This window comes from Callospermophilus lateralis, chromosome 2, assembly GCF_048772815.1.
Source record: "Callospermophilus lateralis isolate mCalLat2 chromosome 2, mCalLat2.hap1, whole genome shotgun sequence".
NCBI classification, from domain to species: domain Eukaryota; kingdom Metazoa; phylum Chordata; class Mammalia; order Rodentia; family Sciuridae; genus Callospermophilus; species Callospermophilus lateralis.
Genome location: NC_135306.1, coordinates 201,268,340 through 201,292,174, shown reverse-complemented (window position 1 = coordinate 201,292,174; position 23,835 = coordinate 201,268,340). Strand labels below are relative to the sequence as shown.

Below are 23,835 nucleotides of genomic sequence, written 5' to 3'. Positions count from 1 at the left end.
GAAGTGAGAATAAAATTACGGCTTTTATTTCCCAAAAACGTAGGGGTGGGGAAGCAACGAGATAAAAATGAAGATCAGTTCCCTAGGATTCATTCTGCCTCCGGAAAGCACATAGGAGCTAGGTGGTGGGAGGGCTCAATGCTGCCGCGGTTACCTTGGGGTCTCAGCCCCACTGAACTGTCATCAATCTAAATGATGGTTAGTGGGTTAGACAGTAGAACTAGGCCGCTGGGCCGCAGCCTTCCCCCTCCCGCACACTCTCCCAAAGCCTTCACATGTCTTGGCCTCCGGCCGGCCTCCTCCTCTTCCCGACACCCACTTGGCCCTCACTGGGCCCCCCACTCCCCTGGCGCCTCAGGGTGGCCTCCTGAGACTCCCCTCCCTCCTTGCTTCCCTGCCCTCCTGCCAGCAGTGGTCTCCATACCCTGGGCCTGGGGGAGCCCACGGGGTGCGTCTCATAAAAGGCATATTGTCCCAAGACCCAGCCCATTGCCCTCCGCCAGAATGCATACCGTGGAACAAGTTAAAATGGCAAAGATTAAAAGCAGTAAGACAGGAGAGCGAGGCTCAGTGCTGTCCCCCTGACACCCATTCTGGGGAGGGCCTGTGGCAAGCTCTAGTGCCCTCCTGCAAGGCCCAAGTCCTTGGGCCAAGTAGCCAAGGACTGACGGGAGCCTTTGGGGGGAGAATCTGACGGCTGAATCTCGGGACACTCAACTAGGACAAATATCTGAAAGAGGTGGGCGCGGGGCTGAGCCTCCAGGCTGGCCAGCCCCTCCCACAGCCTGGCCACCGCCTCTGCCGAGCCCACACAAGGGACGCCCCTCTGCTCCCAAGGTCGTGGGCTCTGGAGTTTGGAAGACGCAGGAACAGAAGCTGCACAAGCCTGGGGCCCAGAGCTCCAGTGGTAGGCGGTGGACATGCCCTGGGCCTCGAGGTCTGAGCTGGCCATGCTGCAGGCCCTGGACAGCTGGAGGGAGGCCCCAGGTACAGACCCCAGAGCACAAAGCACACCTCTCTCCTAACAGGAGGGCAGAGCCAGCCCAGGACCCTGCCCACAGACCCCAAGAGTACCCGAGGGACTAGGGTTTGTCAGGCCTGGTGGCCGGGTAGAAGCGGAGGAGTCCCAGGCCAGACCCCATGGACCTCTGGTCTCCTCAGATCTTTGGGGGCAAAGGCTGGAGGCAGGGGCAGAGCCACTTCCCATGGCCACCTCTCTCTCTGCTCCTGGGAAGAAGGAGCCAGGAGGTGGTGGGTGAGGGTTAGGGCTGGGAGAGGGCAGGCCCCAGAGGGGTTGGTGGGGTGAAGGGAAAGAAGAGAAAGAAAACCAAACATGGGGTCCATAAGGCAGTGTGTACCCCAGCCTTATGGAAAACCCTCAGAACAAAAGCCCGCCCCTCCCTTTGGCCATCACCCCCACCTGCGCCCCTCCCCCATGGGGCCCTCTGGGGGGAGAATCTGAGGCTGAATCTCGGGGCGCTCAACTAGGACAAACATCTGAGAGAGGTGGGCGCGGGGCTGCGGGCGGCCACTTCACTTGTGGAGGTAGGCGTCCAGCCACAGCTCTCCAGACTTCTTCAGGGAACTGCAGAGAGGGAGGGACCAGGGCTCAGGAATGGGGCGCACTAGTGCAGGGGGAGAGGCGGGGGAGGTGTTGGGGGGCGGGTGCTCGGCTCAGCCATCAATGGGAGCTGCGGGCTGCTGGCTCAAGCTCCCCAGGGAGGTCCAGCAGGAGGTCAAAGGGTCAGTCCTCCCCAGCCCAGAGCAGGAAGCCAGGAAATTCCTGAGGGTAGGGGACAGGAAGGCCAGGAACCTCTTGTGGTCTCCACCATGAGTACTCCCAGCTATGGACGTCCTGGTCCCCTCAGCCCCCACTCTGGGCCCTCCCTGCACCCCAGGGCCCCCAGGAGCTCCAGCACTGTTGACTCCGCCGCTTACCTGATGATGTCCATCAGGGCCCTCAGCAGAGGCTTCTCCTGGTACTCGATGCCGTGCTTGGCGCACAGAGACTTCACCAGCGGGGCGATCTTGTGCAAGTTGTGCCGGGGCATGGTGGGGAAGAGGCTGGGGGAGCACAGGCCGGCGCAGTGTGAGGGGGACCCCGGCTGCTGCCCGCCCCTCCCACGGCCCAGGGAGGCCCCGTCTGCAGGCAGGACAAGGCTCCTCCGGAGTGCCCACTGGGGTTGTGGGAGGGGGGCTGTTGGTGAGCAGGTGTGTCTGCTCTAGATGGCCAGAGACAAAAGTGTCCCGTTTCCCCTTCCCGCCCCCAAAAAAAGGAAATGAAAGAAACAGACGGGAGATGGGAAGAAGAACGATGACAAGAGGGGAGACTGGGACAAGGGGCAGCAGAGACAGCCCCTCGGCCACCTGTGTTCCAGGGAGGCCATGTAGTGGAGACTCAGTTTCTCAGTCCATAAAATGGGATCCACCATCCCTGCCCGGCTAGCAGGGATACGAGATGCCCAGGCAAGCTCTCTGAAACTACAACCCTCCAGCCACACGTCAAGGAGCGTACTCACTACTATGGCCTTGTGGCACGGGGTCCGGGCACCAATGCTTTGGGGAGACAGCCCAGGGAGCCCCTCTCCTGACCTCAGTGAGGGTGGCTGCGGAGTCGCGCTCTAAGATGGGGCAGTGACCTTGCTGAGGGGAGAGAACCCCACAGGCCACCCTCTGCCCTGTGGGCCTGGTGGCCACTTCCCTCCCTGTCTGTCTCTCCGGGCCTCACTCACTGGTGCTCGATCTGGAAGTTGAGGTGCCCGCTGAACCAGTCGTTGAAGAAGGACTGCTCCACGTTGCAGGTGGCTGCCAGCTGCGGAGGGGAGGGGGTGTGAGTGGCGGGGGCGGGAGGGAGATCACAAGGCCACCAGATTCCCTACCTGTCCCTTCTGGGGATCCTTGTCACCCTTTCTTGCTTAGCCCCAAGGCTGCCAGCAGGACACAGGCAGCCCCAGTAATACCCAGAGCAGCAGGTCCCCTGGTGCAGCCACATCTGGGCCGAGTGCAGGGTCCCCAGGGAGCCTGCTGACCAGCTCTGCCTTCCCTCACCTGGCTGCTGAACCAGTCGCGGTAGTGGTCCAGGTCGATCTCCATGACGATATGATTCATCTGTGTGACCCACACAAACCAGTGGCTCTCCAGGAACCTGGAAGGGAGCCTGGTCAGCACTGCAGCCCCGTCAGGAGGGAGGTCCCGGGACCACAGGGGTGTGTTGGGCATCTCCCATCAACGCCAGTGCTCTAAAGGGCCCAGGGACCACCAGCCCAGGTGACCAGCCCAGGTGAGACACCTGATGAAGTTGAGGAAGAGGAGGGACCCCAGGATGCCGTAGAAGGGGATGTAGGTGCAGAAGAAGCGGGCATAGTAGCTGATGGCCCAGGCCAAGTCCTGTGGGAAGAAACAAGATCAGACGCAGGCCTGCCCTGCCCCCCTGCCCTCCCTGCCCAGCGCCCAACCACAGATGTGCACACACTGCCAGGCACGGCTGTGAAGAATCACCCCCGACAGCCCTCTGCGGGCTGCACACCAGCCCCTGGAGATACAGCACCTCCCCGAACACCACCTGTTGATTCAGGTCTCCCAACTGCCTTGAAGCCCGAGGAAAGGGGGCGTGGTTCAGTAGAGAATCCAGACAAAGGCAGAGAGGCAGCCATGGGCAGCAGCCAGAGGAGGCAGGCTGGGACGGGTCCCGGGGGTTCTAAAGGCTGCGTATGCACTGCCCACCCACCACGCGTGGCCAGGTGACCAGCTGCCCTCGGCCTGCCTCAGCTCACCAGCACCTGGGCCTCCTTCCTCATCTGTTGCTCCAGCATGAAAACATGGGAGGGCAAAGGCCACACACCCTCTCCAGTCTCCCTCCTCCCCTTCCTGGGGCCACGTGGGTAGCAGGGTTCTGAGCAGCCCTCTCCCCACTTCCTCTGCTACCCAAGCCCATGTGTCTTGGCTGGCCCACAGCTGTCCTGCTCGCTCTTGTGCACCCTGGCCTCCAGCAAGATCCCATCTGTCTCCTGTGACACCCCCCCATCCACCCCAAGTGGCCCAGAGCTCTGCGGCATCGGGAGCCCCTCTCTCCTCAGCACCCTGCGCCAGCTCATTCCCACCTCAGGGCCTCTGCATGGATTGTTCCTTGTGTCAGGAAGGCACACCCAGGGGGCCCTTAAGTACCCATGGTAGACTGCATGGGACAGGACAATGTGTGAGGGGTGAGACAGCTGGCCAGGTGGGCCAGAGTCAGCTCAGGAGTGGCTCAGGGGGCTGTCCCCTCTCTCGGGCAACGGAGAACCATCATTCTTCAACAATCCTTCAAAGAGGACCGCACTGGTGTCTTAAAATAGATCCTACCAAGTGGAGTTGGGAGATTAGGAGGTTATTTCAGCAACCCCTGCATGACTGGTGGGTCCTAAATCGGGACCCACACTGGGGATGAAGAGGTGACAGATTCCAGCCTATTAAGGAGGCAGAAGAGGCCGTATTTGGCAGCCGCTTGGTTGTGAGGAACCTGGGCTGGCCCTGCCGTCAGTCCAGGTGGTCAGGGTGGGGTGGCATAGGCTGAGCAGAAAGGGGAGAGGGCAGCTTAGGAGAGGCAGGAGAGGGCAGAGCCGGAAGGGCCAGACCTTGCGAGTTCTACTCTCGTTTTCCTTCATTCTCATTTTCTGGTGTGTCTGCAGGGCAGAAGTGTGGGTGTGTGTACACACATGGAAGTAAGTGGGGATGGGGGAGATGCTTGTTGATTTTTGCGTTGAGTGACATATGGCTATGGGGACCTCTGGCTCCAGGACAGGGATGAGGAGATGCAGGGAAGCCACGGAGCAGGAACAGAGGGAGCAGGGGACTGGAGGGGAGGGGAGGGGAGGGGAGGGGAGAGGAGGGGAGGGGGCTGGGAAAGGGTTAGGAAGAGCTTCAGGAAGAAGTGGTCAGGGTGTCAGTGACAGTCACAAAGGTGGCACAGGTCCCTTCAGAGGCCTTCCTCACAGCTCTTGGGGAGCTGGGCACCGTGGCACATGCTTGTAATCCCAGCAGCTCAGGAGGCTGAGGCAGGAGGATTGAAAGATGGAGACCAAACTGCAGGTTAGTGAGGCCATAAAGCAACTTAGCAAGACCCTGTCTCAAAATAAAAAATAAAAAGGCCTGGGGATGTGGCTCAGCGATCAAGTGCCCCTGAATTCAACCCCTGGTACCAAAACAAACACAAACGCTCCTGGGGCTTGTCCCTCTCTTTCCTCAAGGCCAGGGCTTCCTGGGGCTCCATACTGCAGCCATCTGGCTGAGTCTCTGCTTGACGGGTCACATGCAAGGTGGATGTCTAGCACGCTCCCTGGCTAGATGCCAGAAGTGCCTTCCACCTCCAAGCTGTGACATCAAAAATGTCTCTGGATCTTGCCAAATGGCTCAGCAGAGCAGCTCTCACTTGGGACTGAAAGGCCAAGGGACTGACGGGGACGCCCGGCTCTGCCAGCTGGTGCCTTTTAGAAACGTGGTCTGATCTCCTTTCCTGCTCTTCCTGGTCAATGCTTTGTTCCTTACAGAGCAAGCAGTTAAAAAAAAAAAGAAAAAAGAAAAAAAAGTGTGCATTGACACCCAGTCATCCGATATAAAATACAAATGCTAGTTAAATGACCAGGACTGCGGGGCTCAAGTTTCTCCTGGGGACCCAGGCAAGCCCCAGGAGAAATAGCAGTCCCGTATGGGCAGGAGATCTGGGTTCAAACATCAGCCGCTTCACTCCTTTACCTCTTCAGCTCCGGCCAGCCTGCACAGTAAAACAGGGTGAAGGGACGCGGCAGAGATGTGTCACTGTTCCCGGAACACAGTATACACTGACAAAAATGTCCACTTTTCCAGAAGACAGCATGCCCCAGGTTCCACCAGGGCCCCCACCCCCACCCCCTGCTCCTCGAGTCCCAGCGGGAGGCTCCATCTCCAGACTTGGCCCGTAATGTCAATGACAGTATGTCACACAGAGGGATCTGAAGTTCCAAGGTGCTCTACAAATATGGGGTGCTGTTGTTTGAAAGACAGAAGGGCCAGGCTATAGGACGTGGCATCAGGACACTAACTCAGGTGGGTCCTGATGGGCAAGGTTCAAACTTTCAATTTCAATCATCTTCATGTGTGAGAATATTTTGTTGTTTTTTTTTTTAAAAAAAGAAAAAGAAAAAAATGCCAGCAAATTGGTCCTGGTGGCTCATGCCTGTAACCCCAGTGATTCGGGAGACCCAGTCAGGAAGCTGGTGAGGACAAGGCCAGCCTGAGCAACTTAGCAAAATCCTGTGTCAAAATAACGTTTTAAAAAGGGGTGGGGATGAAGGTCAGGGGTAGGGTGCTCGACCAGCAGGCACGAGGCCCTGGGTTCAATCCCCAGCACCACAAAAAAAGAAAGAAGAAGAAAGGAAGGAAGGAAGGAAGGGAGGAAGGGAGGGAGGGAGGGAGGGAGGGAGGGAGGAAGGGAGGAAGGAAGGAAGGGAGGAAGGGAGGAAGGAAGGAAGGAAGGAAGGAAGGAAGGAAGGAAGGAAGGAAGAAAGGAAGGAAGGAAGGTGGGCGGGCCAGCAAGACCTACTAAGTGACTGCACTTGCCCGTTCTCTGCTGAGGGCGGGGACCACGTCCCTGTCCAGCAAACCCTGCTCTGCCTATGGGCTATTCTGTCAAGGGCGTGTTCTCATCTTGCACAAAATCAAAACCATGACCGCATGTGTACATAAGTCCCAGGGTTCCCTCGGGCACCGCGGTGCTCCCCATCAGGGCCACGGAAGCAGAATCGGGAGACGCCCATAAGCCTGTTATTTTAGGTTGAATTGTGAACCCCCACATTTGTATGTTGAATTCTAAAGTGCTGTGACCTAGTGCTTCAGAAGGCGACCTTATTTGGAAATAGTGTCACTGCTGGTGCACCTAGTTAAAAGGAGGTCATCAGGATGGGCCTTAATCCAATAGGACTGGTGTCCTTATAAGAAAAGGGGGACATCTGCACACAGAGATAAAGGAAACACAGAGGGAAGAAGATATAAAGGCGGAGAGAAGACAGCATGTACCAGCCCAGGAGAGGGTCTTGGAACCGGCCCTTCCCTGGCAGCCCTCAGAAGGGGGCTGCTGACAACCCTCCAGACTGCAAATTTGGGTTTGCTGAAGCCACCCAGTTCAGGGTGCTCTGTTACACAATCTTGGCAAAGGAACACACCTGTCTTCTTAGCCAATGCCCAGCTGCTTTCCATTTCTCAACCAGAGTGTGGAATGAAAATGTCCAGGAATCCCACGGGGAACGCAGAGGGCAGGGCCGGGCAGGGCCACAGCTGGCTGGGCTGTGTGCCTAGCCCAGGCCGCCAGGAATTTTCTAAGGAGCTCGGCAAAGCAGTGGCTGTCCTGCGTGTACGTACTGGAGGAGTCCTTGGGATCGGCATGCTGTGGCCTACCTGGCTCTGATGGTCCCAGAGGAGGACCCTTGCCAAGAGTGAGCAGGCAGCCCCAGGCCCAGAGAGCCACACCCGTGGGTGCCTGTGCCCCACTCACCCGCCCCCCGAGCCAGCCCCCCGGACTCACCACCCAGTGTTTGTGAACGATCATGGTCGTGATGATCTGATACTGGAAATACAGGGGGATGAGCAGCGGCGGCCCGACTGTGGGAGAGAGCAGAGGCACTTAGAGGCGCCCCGCGGAGCTGGAGGTCAGGGAGCCAGGTGGACACTGGACAGAGGCCACCTCGGCAGCGCAGGGGAGGACGGGGCGCAGAAGTCCCACGTCACATCTGTGATGTGGGCTGAGAAGGGCCAGCTCCGGCAGGCTGCCGTGACCCCTGCTCCGACAGATTTAGTGTCCTTCCTGGGCCTGGAAGGGACAGCTCCCACAGGGGGGGGAGGGGGGGCAGGCACCCCAGCACTCACTCAGGAAGAAGTACTGGTGCTGGTGGTTGTAGGGAAGGTACTTCAGCTTCTTCTTGCCGTACTGAGGAGAAAGGAGAGATGCGCGTGAGCACCGGCCACCCGGGCCAGCCTCCTGTGACCCCCACCCACATACTCTGCAGCCACTGTCCCTCCTTATCAGTCTGCACCCTGAGCCTTCGAGAGCTAGCGGGGGCCAACATTCCTCACCCTGGCTCACGTGTCAGCACCCACCGGCCAGAATCCCCTGCAGGCCCAAGGGACGGTGCTGACCGAGCTCAGGCTCAGAGGCCCAAGGCCCAGGCCTGGCTGGGACCGGAAAACTCACACTGGGTACAGGCGCCCAGAGGGAGCTCCTCAGCCTTCTCTACCCCTTTGGTGGTCGGAAAAGTTCCTCAGTCTCCCTGGGGAGCTCCCTGGAGCCCACAGAGGCTGGGGGAACCCCGTAAGGGCTGGGAATTGTTAGCGGTCATCAGCCCAGGAGCATCCACTCCCTGGAGCTGCCCTGATTAATTTCTTTCTTCTCCCTTCCTTTCTTTTTCTTCCTTCCTTTTTTTCCTTTTTATTTGGTACTGGGGATTGAACGCAGGAACACTCTTCCAACCACCGAGCTACATCCCCAGCCCTTTTTATTTTGTTTTGAAACAGGGTCTTGCTAAGTTGCCCAGGCTGGCCTTGAACCTGCAATCTTCCTGCTTCTGCCTCTCGAGTGGCTGGGATCACAGACAGGTACCACCGTACTCCGCAGCCCCGAGAGGTCTGGGAGTTAATCACTCCTTCCCAGTACACCTGGGAATGCCAACAGACCACACAGGGCCACACACAGCCCAGGCGCCAAGGACTCCCCTGGTGATCTGACTGTCCCCTAGGAACCAGCCTACCTTGCTCTGTGGGGGCTGAGACCCGAAAAAGTCTCATGAAACCAAGTACTGACCCCAGGACACTGCCCTCATCCCAGATCCCAAGGCCAGGGACGCCCTCCACAGACGGTGTCCATTCCTGTTACTGGAGTCCGGAGATCAAAGTGGGCTTCAGCTGGGAGAGAGCCCGGGCGTCGACTAGGCCAGAGCCAGCTCCCCAGTGAGAACACAGGGGAAAGTGCTCATCAGATCACGGGACAGCCCATGTGCTCTGGCAAGGGAGCAGGTGTGAGGAGGACCAGGTCCAGCCTATCCTTGGACTTCCATCTTGGTGCCAAAGGCCGTGGTCACAGCACATCTGGCCAAAGCACTGCCAGAAGCAGTCCCTTTGTTCCATGTGGCTCCGGTGCCCTGGCAAGGAGCTCACTCCTTCCCACAGCACTCCAGGTGCCCTCAGCCTGTCATTAGGGTCAGGGCTGAGGCTGGTCAGGGCCAATATGGGAAAGGGAACCCCCAAAATGGTCACCTGGGGGGAACACAGAGGTCCAGGGTTCCTGGGGGGCTGTGGCCCACAACACAGGCCCTGGGCCCTTTGCTAACCTCCGCCAGCAGCTGGGGACCCAGGCCCCAGGCCCAGCCTCTATACCCGGCTCCACACCAGGTCTCACTCCACGGACATCTCTTTCCTCTCGGGGACTGAGCACTAAGAACAGCCTCCAGGTCAGCAGAGGCCAGAGGGTTCCCCTAGAGGGACTTGAGGCTGTTCAAACTGCCGAGAGGCACGAGGTGGGGGGCACCCAGGGAGTGTATCTGAAGCTGCATCTGTATGACAAACACACTGTTGTCATTGGTTTATGGTGACTTTGCAGGGATGACAAGGCTGTCCCAGCTCCTACACCCTGCTGGGCCCCACATGTAGCTCTTCAATGCCCCGACTGACCTAGGGGAGACAAGGGACCTTGGTCCCCCTGGGCTGTGGCAGCCCTCAGAACCAGCCTCTGGGAAGCCCTGGGAAGCAGGGGCTCGGGATTTAGGAGCCATTCATTATCTAGGCAAATTGCATCACCCCCCTGAGCTCTGAGGTCCTGTTGCACAGTGGAGGTTTGATGTACACACGCCACGGGGTTGTGAGGGCCCAGCAGAAAGAATGGATAGCAAAGCACTATGGGGCATGAACGTTAGTCATGGTCACCTGTGTGTGCACCAAGTGACACACCAACACTCGTTGCCCATTGGCCCCCATCTCCAGGGCCTCCAATGAGGCAGCTGCGAGGCGGTCTGTCAGGGGACAGCGGACCTGCAGCACTCTCCCAAAAGTCAGAAAGCGCCACTAAGGCTTTGATGACATCAAGCCCTGTCCTGTGCTTTTCTTTGTCAGCACCTTGTCTGGGAGCGGGGAAGGGATGAAGAGAGGTATTTTAGGAAGCAGAACCAGGGAAATGAGCTCCTGACTTCTTTCTCTACCTGTACCTTGGAGCTGGTTGCTTCGTCCCTAGGCCTCGGCTGCTCTCTGAGGGCTGGTGACAGCTCCACCTCACAGGCTCAGCGAGGACTAAGTGACGGTGCACATGCCTGGTGCTTGCCGCAGTGCTGGGCCCACAGACTCAGTCGGAAAGAGCTTTCCTCCCAGCTGGGGACCGCAGGGACTGGGGGACCCCCACCACCCTCCGCTCCTCCCAGGAGGTCACCCATGGAAGAGGGCTTGGGAGGCAGGCCGCGGGGGGTGGAGAAAGCAGACAGACGGCGCTTTCACCAGCTGGGCTGTAGGCAAGGATGTGGGTGGCTTGCTGTGGCCGGACCCCAAGGAGGAGATGATGGTACACACAGGACTTGCCTTGAACAGGGACAGAGCGTTCCCAAGCCAAGGCCGACAGCGAGGGACGCAGGCCAGGGCAGAGCGAGGTGAGCGCTGCCAGCCCCGGTGGCTGGGCTGAGCCCTCTGCGCTCAGTCTCCACAAAGCCCACAAGGCCAGCATGGGCGAGGGCCAGAGCGGGTGCCAGGGGCATGAGGGGACTGTTCAGGTTTGAAACAAAAATGTCTGAGGGATGACAAGAGCCTTCCTTGTGTGCCTAGGGCTGGGGGAAGGGGAGCTGCTGAGAGCCGGCTGGTTGCCTCTGGGAACCAGCAAACTCACACAGAGAAAACGAGCCACGTGGCCATGTCAGGAATGGGCAGAATGGCAGGGTCCCTAACCAAGGCGCCGGAGAGGACAGCCACAATTGTTCCAAGAGGGGACTGGCCACTGTGGCCTGTTCGTGGTCTGCGGGAAGCCTAGGGCTTCCGCGGCCAGTGGGCAGAGGGCAGGGACCTCCCCAGATGGGAGGAGCAAGAGGCTCCCAGGCGGATATTCCGGGAGCCATTGGCAGTGCTGTGTGGATATGGCCTTGCACTGCCCTCGACGATACGGGGAAAACAAGGAGGAAAACAAGATTGCTGCATCTAATGCAGCCATGAGAGTTCCCGTCAATGCACTAAAACCCGAAGCAGAGGTCACAGGATAGAGCCATTAGAAAGAGCATACAATCCGCGCCCCCTTCTTTTTTGGTACTGGGAATCAAACCCAGGGGTACTCTACCACTGAAATACATCACCAGCCCTTTCTATTTTTTATTTTGAGCATGGTCTCACTCAGTTGTTGAGGCTGGCCTTCAACTTGCAATCCTCCTGCCTCAGTCTCCCGAGTCGCTGGGATTACCGGCCCGTGCCACGGCACCCAGCTACATTTTCTTTATTTTCAAGGATATGACCGTCTATCCAGGAACTCAAAAGAATTCACTGAAAAACTAGAATCACGAAGAGACACCGGTGGGCACTAGCTGGACATGACTAGCCAGTTATCAACCACATTCCTGAACCCCAGGGAAAATCCAATCATAAGGGTGAAAATTTAAAAAGAAATCCCCAAGAGACCAAAGAGCACAAAGCCTTGTCCAGAGAGCAGAAAGGCACTTGAGTGGCTGAGAGGCCCTGCTCCCGGGAGGGAAGCGGAAAAGTACGGCTGCACATGTTTTCAGAAGAGACAAGTGCTCCATTACTAGCTTCTGAAGAGCCATTAGTGCAGAGTTCGCATGAGCAGGGGTCCAGATGACCCGTCCAGACCAGACGCTGGGTGTGGGGGGGCTCACGCCATCATTTGGGGGAGCGGTCAGTGTGATCCCTTAGGGGTGCTGGGGAGCCCGGCTGGCCCTGGAGAAATGTGAATGTAGAACATCATCAGCCCCAACCCCACGGGCAGAAGCTCAGCATTCAGACATGAACCAATAAAGAAGTGAAGACGACATCATGAAGAACTCCCTAAGCATAAAAGCAACGGAAAGAATCTATAGGGAAGGAAAGTGAATATATTTCACTACATAAAACACAGCAACCAAAAATCCTCCCGGAAGTCACAAATAAGACCCAAAGGTAAGGCTCTACCTAGGACAAAGGCCTCACTGGGGGGACCTGGCAGTCCACCTCTCTTCTTGCTGGACAGCCCTCAGGGCCCCTGCTGTGGCAGGTGAGGCTGACGGGAGACAAGAGCCATCAGACCAATGTCACCGCTGTCAAAACACCAGAGCTCCCTGTGGGTAACAGTGCATACTCTGACCAGGAACCCAGGAAACGTGGGCTCTTTCCGCTCGTGAGTAGGTGAGAGGGGGGGTTCCACAAACACTGGTGGGGGCCTGAGTCTCCCAAACGTGATTGGCAGCGGGACAAGGCAGACCCCCACAACCTCCCACCCAAAGGCCAGCGTTTGAGAAGTGAGATGTCAGAAGAGGTTCCGCGGGCCACCATGCAGATGAAGAATTGGAAGCAGAACGGGTGAGACTAGGTTTTATTTGTTAGGGACACAGAGAACATGATCAGAACAGCCAATCGCTCTGCCCCATGAGAAAGGAGGCCTTTGTCTGCGCTATCAGAGAGCCTCCAGCTAATCTGTTCTCTATCTAGACACCACTAATCAACGCTGGCAAGCTGTTTCCTAGAAGAAAAACAAAGGCTTGTGTTTAAAATCCCTGCGCGGCCGGCCACAGAGGCTCAGTGCTTCCAAGGTACCGAACTGTGGCTCGCTTCCTGTGATTGAGCTTCACTGGAGACCCAAGTCTGCCCGAGAGAGGGGTTCAAACCAGAACTGGGGAACAGGCTCTCTCCTCCCCATGCTCCAAGCCTTAGACACCAACACTGTCGGGATACTACCTCATTTATGACGCCACTGTTTACCAAGGGTGAATTTGCCTCGCTTGCCAAATGCTCGCTCATTGGGCACTCTGAGCACTGTGATTCTTAAGACCTGCGTGAAAACAACAGAGACCCCCTGACTTTGGTTTCCATCACCAGTGTGTTCCCCCAAAGAAAAGAATATGTAAATATCGTTAAAAATGAAAGGCTCTGCTTTAAAAAAAAAATTGTGGCTGGGCATGGTGAGGTGCACTTGTGATCCCAGAGATTTGGAAGGCCAAGTTCCCGGCCAGCCTGGGCAAATTAGACTGTCTCAAAATAAAAATATAAAAAAGGTTGTGGGTGTAGCTGAGTGATAGAATGCCCTTGGGTTTAATTCCCAGTATCAAAAAGTGTTCTTTAAATGCATTTGGGAGTACTTTTATTAAAAGAAAATTAAGAAAATAGGGGTAGAGCTCAGTAATAGAGCACATGCTTAACATGTGTAAGGCTCTGGGTTCAATTACCAGCTCAAAAAACAAAGGAAGTTAATAGTTAATACTAGTAACACCACATTTCCCTGTCTTACGAAATGCAGTAGCTGTGCTGTGCTACAGAAATGAAACAGAATACTGTACAACCTTCAAAATGGATAAGAAAAATCTTTTGGGGACTCCTGAAACAGGGTCCACATTTGGAGAGGCTGCAAGCTACAGAATGCAGGGCAGAATTTATTTTAAATATTGGGTTTATTTTTGTTTTCATTTTGGTATGTGAACTTGAACCCAGGGGCACTTTACTAATGAGTCACATCCCCAGCCCTTTTTATTTATTTGTTTATTTTTTGAGGCAGGTTTTTGCTAAGTTGCCAAGGCTGGCTTGGAACTTGCAATCCTCCTGCCTCAGCCTCCGGGGTTGCTGGGATTATAGGCATGCATCACCATGCCTGGCTTGAATTTTGTTTTGAAAGGAACAGATACATGTATATTCATACACACAGAAAATGTTGGGAAGGACACAGGACATCTTGTCAACAGGGGTAACCCCCAGGGATATAAGACCCGGGGCAAAGAGTGTGGTGGAGATACTAGAAGAATCACCTTTTAATGTTACATATTTTAATATTATTTCAATATTTACACCGAGTATGTATAAACATGAACTCATAATAAAAATGAGATGGTGTACAGAGCCATAGTAACATAAACGGCTTGGTGTTGGCACCAAAACAGACACGTAGACCAATGATACAGAAGACACAGAGACAAACCCACATAAATACAGTTATCTCACACTAGACCAAGGCACCAAAAACACACTGGAGAAAAGATAGCCTACACAACAAACGGTACTGGGACAACTGGAAATCCATATGTAGCAAAATGAAATTAAACCCCTATCTCTCACCCTGCAAAAAACTTAACTCAAAGTGGATCAAGGACCTGGGAGAATTAGACCAGAGACGCTGCACCTAATAGAAGAAAAAGCAGGCCGAAATCTCCACCATGTCAGCTTAGGAACTGACTGACTTAACAAAACTCTTAAAGTGCATGAAGTAAAATCAAAAATCAATAAATGGGATGGGATCAAACTAAAAAGCTTCTTCACAGCAAAGGAAACAATCAATAATGGGAAGAGAGAGCCTACAGAATAGGAGAAAACCCTTAACACACACACACATCAGGGAGAGCACTACTCCCCAGGATATATCAAGATCGCAAAAAACTTAACACTAAAAAACCACAAATAACCTAATCAATCCATAGGCAAAGTCTGAACAGACATGTCACAGAATAAGAAATATAATCAACGATGTGATTCTGCAATCTGTATTTGGGGTAAAAATGGGAGTTCATAACTCACTTGAAACTAATGTATGCTAATGTATGAAATATGATATGTCAAGAGCTTTGTAAGGTTTTGAACAACCAATAATAAAAAAAAAAGAAATATCAATAAATTCATGAAAAAACGCTCAACATTTCTAGCCATTAGAGAGATGCAAAACTAACCAAGATTCCATCTTACTCCAGTCAGAATGGAAATCATCAGGAATACAAATAACAATAAATGTTGGCAAGGATGTGGGGGGAAAGGTGCACTCATACATCGCTAGTGGGACTGCAAATTTGTGCATCCACTATGGAAAAAAGCATGGAGATTCCTAAGAAAACTTGGAATGGGCCACCATTTGACCCAGTCATCCCACTCCTAGGTTTATACCCAAAGGACTTAAAGTCAGCTTACTACAGTGACCCAGCTACATCAATGTTTACAGCAACCCAATTCACAATAGCTAAACTGTGGAACCCACCTAGGAGCCCTTCAACAGATGAATGATAAAGAAACTGTGGTAGATATACACAATGGAATATTACTCAGCCTTAGAGAAGAATGGAATTACAGCATTTTCCAGTAAATGGATGGAACTGGAGAATATCACAATATGCAAAATAAGCCAATCCCAATGAATCAAAGGCCAAATGCTTTCTCTGATATCTGGATGCTAATTCTCAATAAGGGTGTTGGGGAGGAGAAGAGAGGTAATGTGGACTACACAGAGGGAACTGAAGGGAGGTGAGGGGGTATGGGGATAGGAATGATAGAAGGAATCAGATATTATTACCCGACGTGCACATATGACAACATGACCTGTGTAACTCTACAGCTCGTATAACCAAATGAGAAGTTATACTCCACTATGTATGATGTGTCAAAATGCATTCTACTGTCATGTATAACCAATGAGAACAAATTTATATGAGATGATGTGGTTGAATGAAAGGAAACGGCCTAGTGGCCAGGATCTGAGACTTCTCTAGACTGAACTGTAAGCCCTGCGACTCGGAAGACATTCCATTCTCTCACTGGGCCTCGATTTCTTATCTATGAGTGAAACGGCTCGGACCAGGCCATGCTGAGGTTCCTCCTACAGGGGAGACTCCCAGGGGGCTATGAGCTGGCCCCTGGGGGATCCAGCTTTAGCCCGGAACCTTGTCTTCCTGCTAAACTTGAAACGGATTCCCCACGGGAGGAAGGGAGGCAGCTAACACGGTAAGGGGTACTGCTATGGGGGTATTCCTGTGGAGGCCCCTCCTCATGCTCTCCAGGTGGAATAATCTGGGTGCCTAGGAAAGTGTTCCGAGTGCATCAGAGGCCGGTTTCCTGTGTGCATGTCGACCCTACAGGATCACTCTCTCCGCATCTATGACACCTCTTATGTCAATGCTGTCCCTGAGTCACATACCTCAAGGGCCTGCCATTCACCGAGGACGAACACGTGAAGCATCTTCACATCTGGGTCCTTGTGGAAGATGTTGGGCTTGGCGTGGTGCTGGAAGTGGCGATGGTTCCACCACTTGGCAGAGGCTCCCTGCGGAGAGAGGGGCTGGGGTGAGCCATCCGGCCCAGAGGCAGAACTCACCTGCGACGGGCTCTGCAGCACAGTTCCTGGCCGCGACACACAGGGGGACTTCCGTATCCCACTTGAGGTGATGCCTTGGGCCCCTGAGAGAACGAGGCCCTGCCACGGCTGAGCCCCCAGTGCCGCTCAGCCCCCAGTGCAGGGAAGTCCCCTCTCCAGCCTCAGCTTCGCCATTCACACGACGGTGCTGTGGGTGGAACGTGCTGTTGTTGGGTCGCAGGGTGAGGGGCGGGGTGGTTTCTGCCTCTGCCCACGCTGGGCACAGAGCCTGCCACGCCCGCTCACCCAGGCTCATCCTTTGGGCACCAGCGTTGACAAGGGGGAAGGGTCTCAAGTCGGTAAGAACCGTTCCCCACCAGGGACCCGGCAGTTTCTCTCCTGGATGTGCAGTTAAGAGAAACGAAAACAGATCCGTAGAAAAACCTGTGCGTGAATGTTCACAGCAGCATTCTTGAAAACAACCAGAAAGAAGAAATGACTCCAATGCCCATCTGCAGGAGAATGGAGAGATAACATGTCGTGTGGCTACACAGTGGAATCGTTTGGCCGGACCTTAAGAATGAAGCACTGACATGTACCGCAACACGGACGGACCTGGAAACGTGAAGTGAACGGAGTTAATCACAAAGGACCCGCAGTCCCCCATTCCAGGTATGAAAGCTACAGACTGAAAGATCAGCAGCTGCCCAGGCCTGGGGTGGGGGGGTGAGGAGGGGACGGCAGATTGAGATGTGATGGTGAAGGGGTGCAGGGTTTCTTCTTGGGGTAAAGAAGGTGCTCTAAAATTGACTGTGATAATCGTTCCATTAACTATGAATATACTACACACATATTTGCTGCTTTGGACACTATTTTTGCAGTACTGGGGATGGAACCCAGGGGCGCTCTACCACTGGGCCTTGATTTCTCATCTATGAGTGAAACAGCTCGGACCAGGCCATGCATCTCCAGCCCTTTGTATTTTTTACTTTAAGACAAGGTCTCACCAAGTGGCTGAGGCCAGCTTTGAACCTGTGATCCTCTTGCCTCAGCCTTCTGAGGAGCTGGGATCACAGGTGTGCACCACTACACCTGGCTTGATTTGTACACTTTAAATGGGCGAAGGCATAATATCTTTAGACACGTTTTCTTTGTGCTTGGAGGCTCGCACACATGACTGGGCTGGAGCGATCCTGAGGTCCCTGACCTGTCAGCAGGCTCTAGGGGGGCTGACAAATCGTTGTTAACAGGGTCAGGGAAGGGCCACCCTGATTCTGGCACCGAGGCTAGGATTCCATGAGACAAGGAGCCCACACAGTGAGGATGTTTATTTCAAGGCCACAGACTGCTACGTCACCGGCTCAACCTCTTGAAGCATTCTGCTGAAGTGTGTCCCTCAACAAAGTTCATTGCTCCGTGGAAGAAATCAGTCTTTGCTGACCCTTGAGCATCAGAACTGCATGGTGACGGCCAGATCAATGCTAGGGCTAGGGTCCGGCCATCCGCAAAGTGGCCCTATTTGCTAAAAGCAAACAGTTTACTTGGGAGGTGTTTTTGGCACAAATGCAACGTCTGGACACTCATAGCCATGGGTGGGGACGGCTACAAACAGCTGTGGCCTTTGCAATGACCTCAGGCCCCTGTGGACAGGCGAGCCTCAAAACCCATCCGAGCAAAAAACAGAATGTCAGAGAGGAAAAGCCCAGAGGTTTGAGGAATCAGATGACACATTCACATCTGAAGCTAGAGGGAACAAACTTCCTGGGAAGAAGCGAGTGGAAAAGTCCCTGGCACGAGGACATTGAGGAGCAAGGCCACGTGACAAGAGAGCAAGCTGTGGACAATATGCCAACCCAGGCCTGGGGTGCAGCTGGGCAGAGCACTGGCTGGCCTAGCACCTCAGGGCCTCGGTTCTACCCCCCGCGCTGCAAAAGCAAAGCAAAAACCCAACGTACCCACCTAGAGATGTTTGTTAAGTGGATAATCAGAGGGACAAGAGTGAGACAGCCACGGCTAGCCCCTCACTGGGCGCAGGTGCTAACTGGGCTCCGAGGTGATGAAAACACTTGTTCCTGCTGTTCCTCGGTGGGATTCTCTTCCACTCTTCCCCGAGCAAAGTCCTACTCATCCTTCAGGAACCCCTCCTCCAGGACACTGTGGAGCCTGCCAGCGTCCTCAGAATTCAGAGCGAATGCTGCCTGCTCTGAGCCAGCTGCTCTGCTGGGCCCTGAGAACAGAGCTGGGAGCCAAGAGACAAAGCCCTCGTCCCCAGGGAGTGGAGCGCCAGATTTTAGACAAGCTGGGAGCCTCCGGGGTCTGGGGCGGCCCGGGGTGAGCCGTGGGCCACACCACTGACTCAGCTCTGCACACAGCACCACGGACACAGGCAGAAGGGGCTGGCAAGCCACGACTGCAGTCCAAGTCCCTGAGCCCAAGGACCTTGATGCTGTCAGCTCGGAATTCTGATTTCCTAGTGAATGGTCCACATGGAGGCCAGTGCTCGGTCTTGCCCTGGCCTTCGGTCTGATGAAAGAGCTGGGCTACAGGAATCTTCAGGGACCAAGGCCATGGGGCTGGAAGGCCTTTGCTGCCCAGATTCTAGAAACAGCACGCAGCCCATCTTTGTCAAGGGCATGGGGCGAGCATGGGGAGCGCATGGGGCGGGAGTGAAATGTTACTCTCCAGTGCCGAGAAGGGTTTTATCCGACAGAACACAGCACAAAATGAAACAAAGTGCTGTGCATTCATACCCTCTCCCTCCACCCCTGAAGCTCTGGAAGCCGTCCAGGTTCTCAGACCTTTCAGGCTCAGAGCCCGGCAAATGCTTGCCGGGGAATGGGTGGCCAGCGCGGGGCTTGTCACCCTCTGGCTGATCTACAGCTGGCAAGCCCAGAGCCCAGGAGATGTGAGCAGCAGCTTAACCTAGACACAGGTCCCCCTCTCCAGCACGGGCAGGATGGCGTCTCCAGGACCCAGCCTTTCTTAGGAAACAGCTAGATACTGTTAGGGGAGGCCTGGCAGGGCTGGCGTTGGGGATGATAAGGCCTCAGGGAGATAACACCTGTCAGATCAGCACAAGGTGTCACTGGCAAGTGGCTCATCTTAGTAAACTTGCTGAGCAGTAATGCCTCTCTGGGTGGGTCTGTCTCCTCACCTAGGGGTGCCCAAGACCAAAGAGGCTCACAGCTTGCCTGAGACCGGGCTCTGGCCCTTGGCAGGCACTCAGTATATAGTGGGCAAATCTTTCAGGGCCATCTGTGCCTTACTTCCTGGGTTTTTAACAACTTTTTTATCTTTGGCTCATTTGGGCATCATACAGTTTGATGTCCCTTATCTAACGACTTATCCATGACCACAGTATCGATGGTCCCCAACTTAGAAAGGCTTGACTTATGATGCTTTGACTCTATCATGGTATGAAATAAGCCGTCAGTAGAAACCCTCCTTTGACTTTCCATCTTTTCCCAGGCTGGTGTAGGCACTGCAGGGCTCTCTGGAGGCTGGGGGTGGCAGTGAGCCACCGATCACAAGAATAAACAACCAGCACCCGACAGCTCAGCCATGAGTAGGTGAGTTACAGGTGCTACGTACATGTTGAGTTCTTCCAAACTCCATCAGAAGTTAAGGGGCATGCCTGTCTTCCTTTTGTACCCCACATGTTTCCAAAGAGCATTTGAGAGGTTTAAGAGAAAGGACTCACATACAAAGTGGTTCAAGGGAAGGTAAGAGGGTCAGCAGTGCAGACGGAACCAACCAAAGGCAGAGGGTCAGGATGATGGCCCTTCCAGATGTTGCTCTGCACTTCCCGGAGCCAGAGGATAAGAACAGGGACACAATGTGAAATGGCTCTCCTCCACAGTGAGAGGAAGCCCAGCCAGTCACCAGGGGAGAGGGCTTCTTCACCGGCCCCAGACGAACAGTTAAGAAGCACAAACAATATGACCAACGGAGCCAGGAGACAAGAAAGGGGGGTGTCTGTTTTTATAATCAGAACATGTGCCAGGCGCGGTGGCACCTGCCTATGATCCCAATGACTCAGGAAGTCACTGAGCCTGGGCAACTTGCGATACCCTGTCTCAAAATGAAGAAAGAAAAACAAACAACGTGGTTTTGCAGGTATGGCTTGGTACCAAGTCATGCTCTGGGGGAACAAGGACCAGCGTGTGCGTGTGGCCATACGGTCCTTCCCAGCAGAAGACACTGGGAGGGCCTGCCTTGTTCCTGAGCGGTCCTGGAGCACTGACCCCGGAGGTCCTGGTGTCAGCAAAGTGAGATGTGCGGTGACAACTGCTGATGGATAGTTTACCTTTAAGTGGCCGATGACGAACTTGTGGACGATGTGGTTCCACTTGGACTTCTTGTAGACAGAAAGGTGGCCATAATCATGTTGCAGCCATCCAGCTTGGGCCTGGGGACAGAGGGCCACAGAGGCCGTCACAGAATCAGCCAACGGGCACCAGACCTCTGCGAGGTGGGGGAGCCAGTGGGTAGAGCGGGCAGGACTTCCAGAGACGGGTGAGGGTGTCATGCCTCACCTGAGAGGTAGCAAGGACAAAGGCTGTGACGAGGGTAGAAATCCAGCCATTGCCGAAGTAAAAGACAGTGAACCAGGCGATGCTCTCCATGGCGATGATGTGGGCCAGGAGGAGGAAGAAGAATAGGTGGTTGGTCTTGAACAGGTTCATGTCCTCAGCAGTCTTCTTCAGGTTCCGGAAGTCCTCAGTGATCTGAGCCTATTGACCAAGAACACAGAGAAAGGAACGGGCTGCCTGCCCATCCGAGAGGACCGATGTTTGGAACCCAGGACACCCTTCAGAAGCTGTGGCAAGAGGGGACAATCCACCATCCTAAATCCTGCAGGAGCTGGACCACCACATACTGCAACAGCTGACATTGCCACATGCCTGCTGCGTGTGTGGCACAGGCCTGGGGACTATGTACTGCCACAGCAGTAAGTGACAAAGAATTAGACTCAAAAGCTGCATCTTATATCTCAATGTTCTCAGCAGGTTTTTCAGGATAGTTGAAGGTGGAAGCAACCCAAATGTCCAGAGGTGGACGAAGGGCTGACCCAAATGCAGCCTATACATTCAATGGAATAGTATTCAGCCTTAAAAAGGATATTTCTGACACATGCTACAATACGGAGGAAACTTGAAGACATTGTGCTAAGTGAAATAGGCCAGTCCCTGTCACAGGAGGACAGATACTGTATGTTCCCTCTTAGGCGGGGTCTGTGGAGTGGTCAAATGCCTAGAGCAGACTGTTGACGGTGGCTTCCAGGGGCCAAAGGACGTGGGGAATGAGGAGCTGGTGTTTCATGAACATGGGTTTCAGTTTGAAACAATAAACAAGTTCCAGAGCTGGATGGTGGGGTGGTTGAGCAACAGTGAGAGAAACTGATGCCGCTGAACTGTGCACTTAAGTACGGTGAAGTTCTATGTTAAGCATATTAGGCAACACTTTAAAAAGGAAAGCTTGTATGTATCCACCACCCGCCACTCTGCGCCACTCTGGAGAAGTGAAGGGAGTGAAGTGGGGAACATAAACAAGTCAGGCTGGTCCCTGCCCATGGAGGGCCTGGGGCACAGGGGAGGACAGGTGAGCGCCAGGCACAGGGAGCCAGGGGTTGAGGCGGAGTCCTGAATGGCCCTGGGTCAACGCAGAGCGAAGCAGCAGGGGGCAGAGAGCGAAGCATGGAAGAATGGCTGGGTGGGTGTGGGGGAGGGGACTGTGCAGGAACCGGGGTGACACCTGGGGGACAGGTGCAGAATCTGAAGAGCGGCTGTCAAAGCTAAGTAGCAGAAAGGGGAGAGGCGGGCGGAGCTGGAGAAGCCAGGCCGGAAGGAAGGAGCTTAGGACGCAGCGGAGGGGACGGCTGGAACCGGGGAGGGCCAGGTGGAGGAGAGGAGATGACCGGGTCAGCCAGGACAAGGGGTGGAGGCGATCTCCTGTATGCCCTGGTGGCAAAGGTGAGAGGAGAGGGACACAGGTTGGGAAAGGGACTGGCCTCTGCAGGACACACAGGACGGTCTGCAACTGTTCGGGAGGGCCAGACGCAGTGGCAGGGGACCAGTCAAGAGCCTGGGTTTTTGGAAGCCTGTGTCCAGCGTGGCTGTGCTTAGGCCACAGAGATGGAGGCTAATTATGAACCACTCCAGGGTGGGGCCCAGCTCAGGCACGGAGCAGGAGACTGTGCAGAAACTCAGAAGCACATGGCTCCATCATCTACGCAGGGTCTGGCTCGCGGGCCCCTTCGCCATTGAGCAGGGCGGCCCCACGAGGCCCAGGTGTTTCTCCACACTCCGCCCTCGCTGAAGCCCAGCAACCAGCAGGGCATCTGATCCAGAGAAGATGAACAACGAATGAGCAGATGATGGTCACTCTCCCAAAGTGACCACTGACTCCAAAGCGGCCACACTTGTCACTGTCTGATATGCTCTTTAATATATCAGATCCTACATTTATTCCTAGATTGTCAAATCCAGGAAGGAAAGGAGGAGGAGGAAAATAAGGTGAGCTGGGAGAGGAGGATGCCACTAGCTATTGCCAGTCCCTGGCTGTCGGTGGGAGCTCTGAGGTCCACTGTGACCCCGGGTGCTCCATGGAGGCTCCTCCAGGACTGGACCAAAGGCTCCGCTGCCCCCAGCCCTGACATTGTGGCCCTAGAGCGAGGGAGCCTCCCCAGGACCCCCAGCCCTGCTCTGGTTTGAAGTCCTACTCACGCTCTTGCCACGATCCAGGCTGGGCTCCTCTGGGGCCAACTCGCCAATCAGCAGGGGCTTCAGGAACTTGCGGACAAAGTCCAGGTCAGGGTGGAAGGCATTGAAGGCATCCTGGGGAACAGAGGAATAAAGGTGAGGAGGAGCCCCAGCCCCCTGCCTGCTTTTCTGGCCCACACCAAGCAGGGCGTCCACCATCTGGCCTCAAGAGCTCTCTCCAGTCTCATCCCCCAGACAGATCCCTCAACCAGGAGCAATCCTAGGGCTGTGTTGATACGGGGCCTGCTGAGCTGGCCAAGGGTTTGAGTGCGCATCCCGGGAGGTGCGCCCACAGGGGTTGGGCCTACTCCTGAGCTGGGTGCCTCACACAGTGTGCAAATCATGATACCCACCACCCTGGGGAGCTCCTCACCCACACACCCACAAATATCAATGAAAAGAACAAGACCAAAGACAACTACAACATGGAAAACATGCTTAGGCCATCACAGTAAACAAAAAGTAAACAGAGAACTGGGTAAAAAGACTTCTGACAAGAGTCTTGGGAGAGCTAAATTCAAAGTGTTAAGGGAGGGGTGTTGTGCCTCACTTTATTTTCCTTACTTCCCAAATTTTCCCTAATACCACTATCATGTTACGCATTTGAATCTCTCCTAAGGATGAAGGAAAAAATGCTTAGTTTGGGGAAAGTCAGAAAGTGTACAGAAGAATAAAGAGAAAACCATCAAGAAAGTGGCCACCATTGCTAATAATTTAAGCATTTTTCCTTCCGACTTTTTCTATACATATTAAATAAATTATCTCATTAAAATAGAGATGAGTGGGCACCAGGAGCCC

At 54.6% G+C, this 23,835-nt stretch overlaps 1 protein-coding gene across 1 annotated transcript in view; it reads right to left on the bottom strand.

The window, feature by feature from the left end:
- Positions 1 to 23,835, bottom strand: part of Fads2 (fatty acid desaturase 2) — a 30,259-nt gene continuing 6,424 nt past the window's right edge. The window contains exons 2-12 of the mRNA XM_076847321.2: positions 23,002 to 23,112; positions 20,812 to 21,009; positions 20,583 to 20,684; positions 16,121 to 16,246; positions 7,876 to 7,936; positions 7,535 to 7,611; positions 3,290 to 3,387; positions 3,049 to 3,145; positions 2,733 to 2,812; positions 1,939 to 2,064; positions 1 to 1,585 (exon numbers count right to left, since the gene is read on the bottom strand). Of these exons, the coding sequence (XP_076703436.1) occupies positions 1,534 to 1,585; positions 1,939 to 2,064; positions 2,733 to 2,812; positions 3,049 to 3,145; positions 3,290 to 3,387; positions 7,535 to 7,611; positions 7,876 to 7,936; positions 16,121 to 16,246; positions 20,583 to 20,684; positions 20,812 to 21,009; positions 23,002 to 23,112 (1,128 nt within the window). The 3' untranslated portion in view covers positions 1 to 1,533. The remainder of the gene's footprint in view (positions 1,586 to 1,938; positions 2,065 to 2,732; positions 2,813 to 3,048; positions 3,146 to 3,289; positions 3,388 to 7,534; positions 7,612 to 7,875; positions 7,937 to 16,120; positions 16,247 to 20,582; positions 20,685 to 20,811; positions 21,010 to 23,001; positions 23,113 to 23,835) is intronic.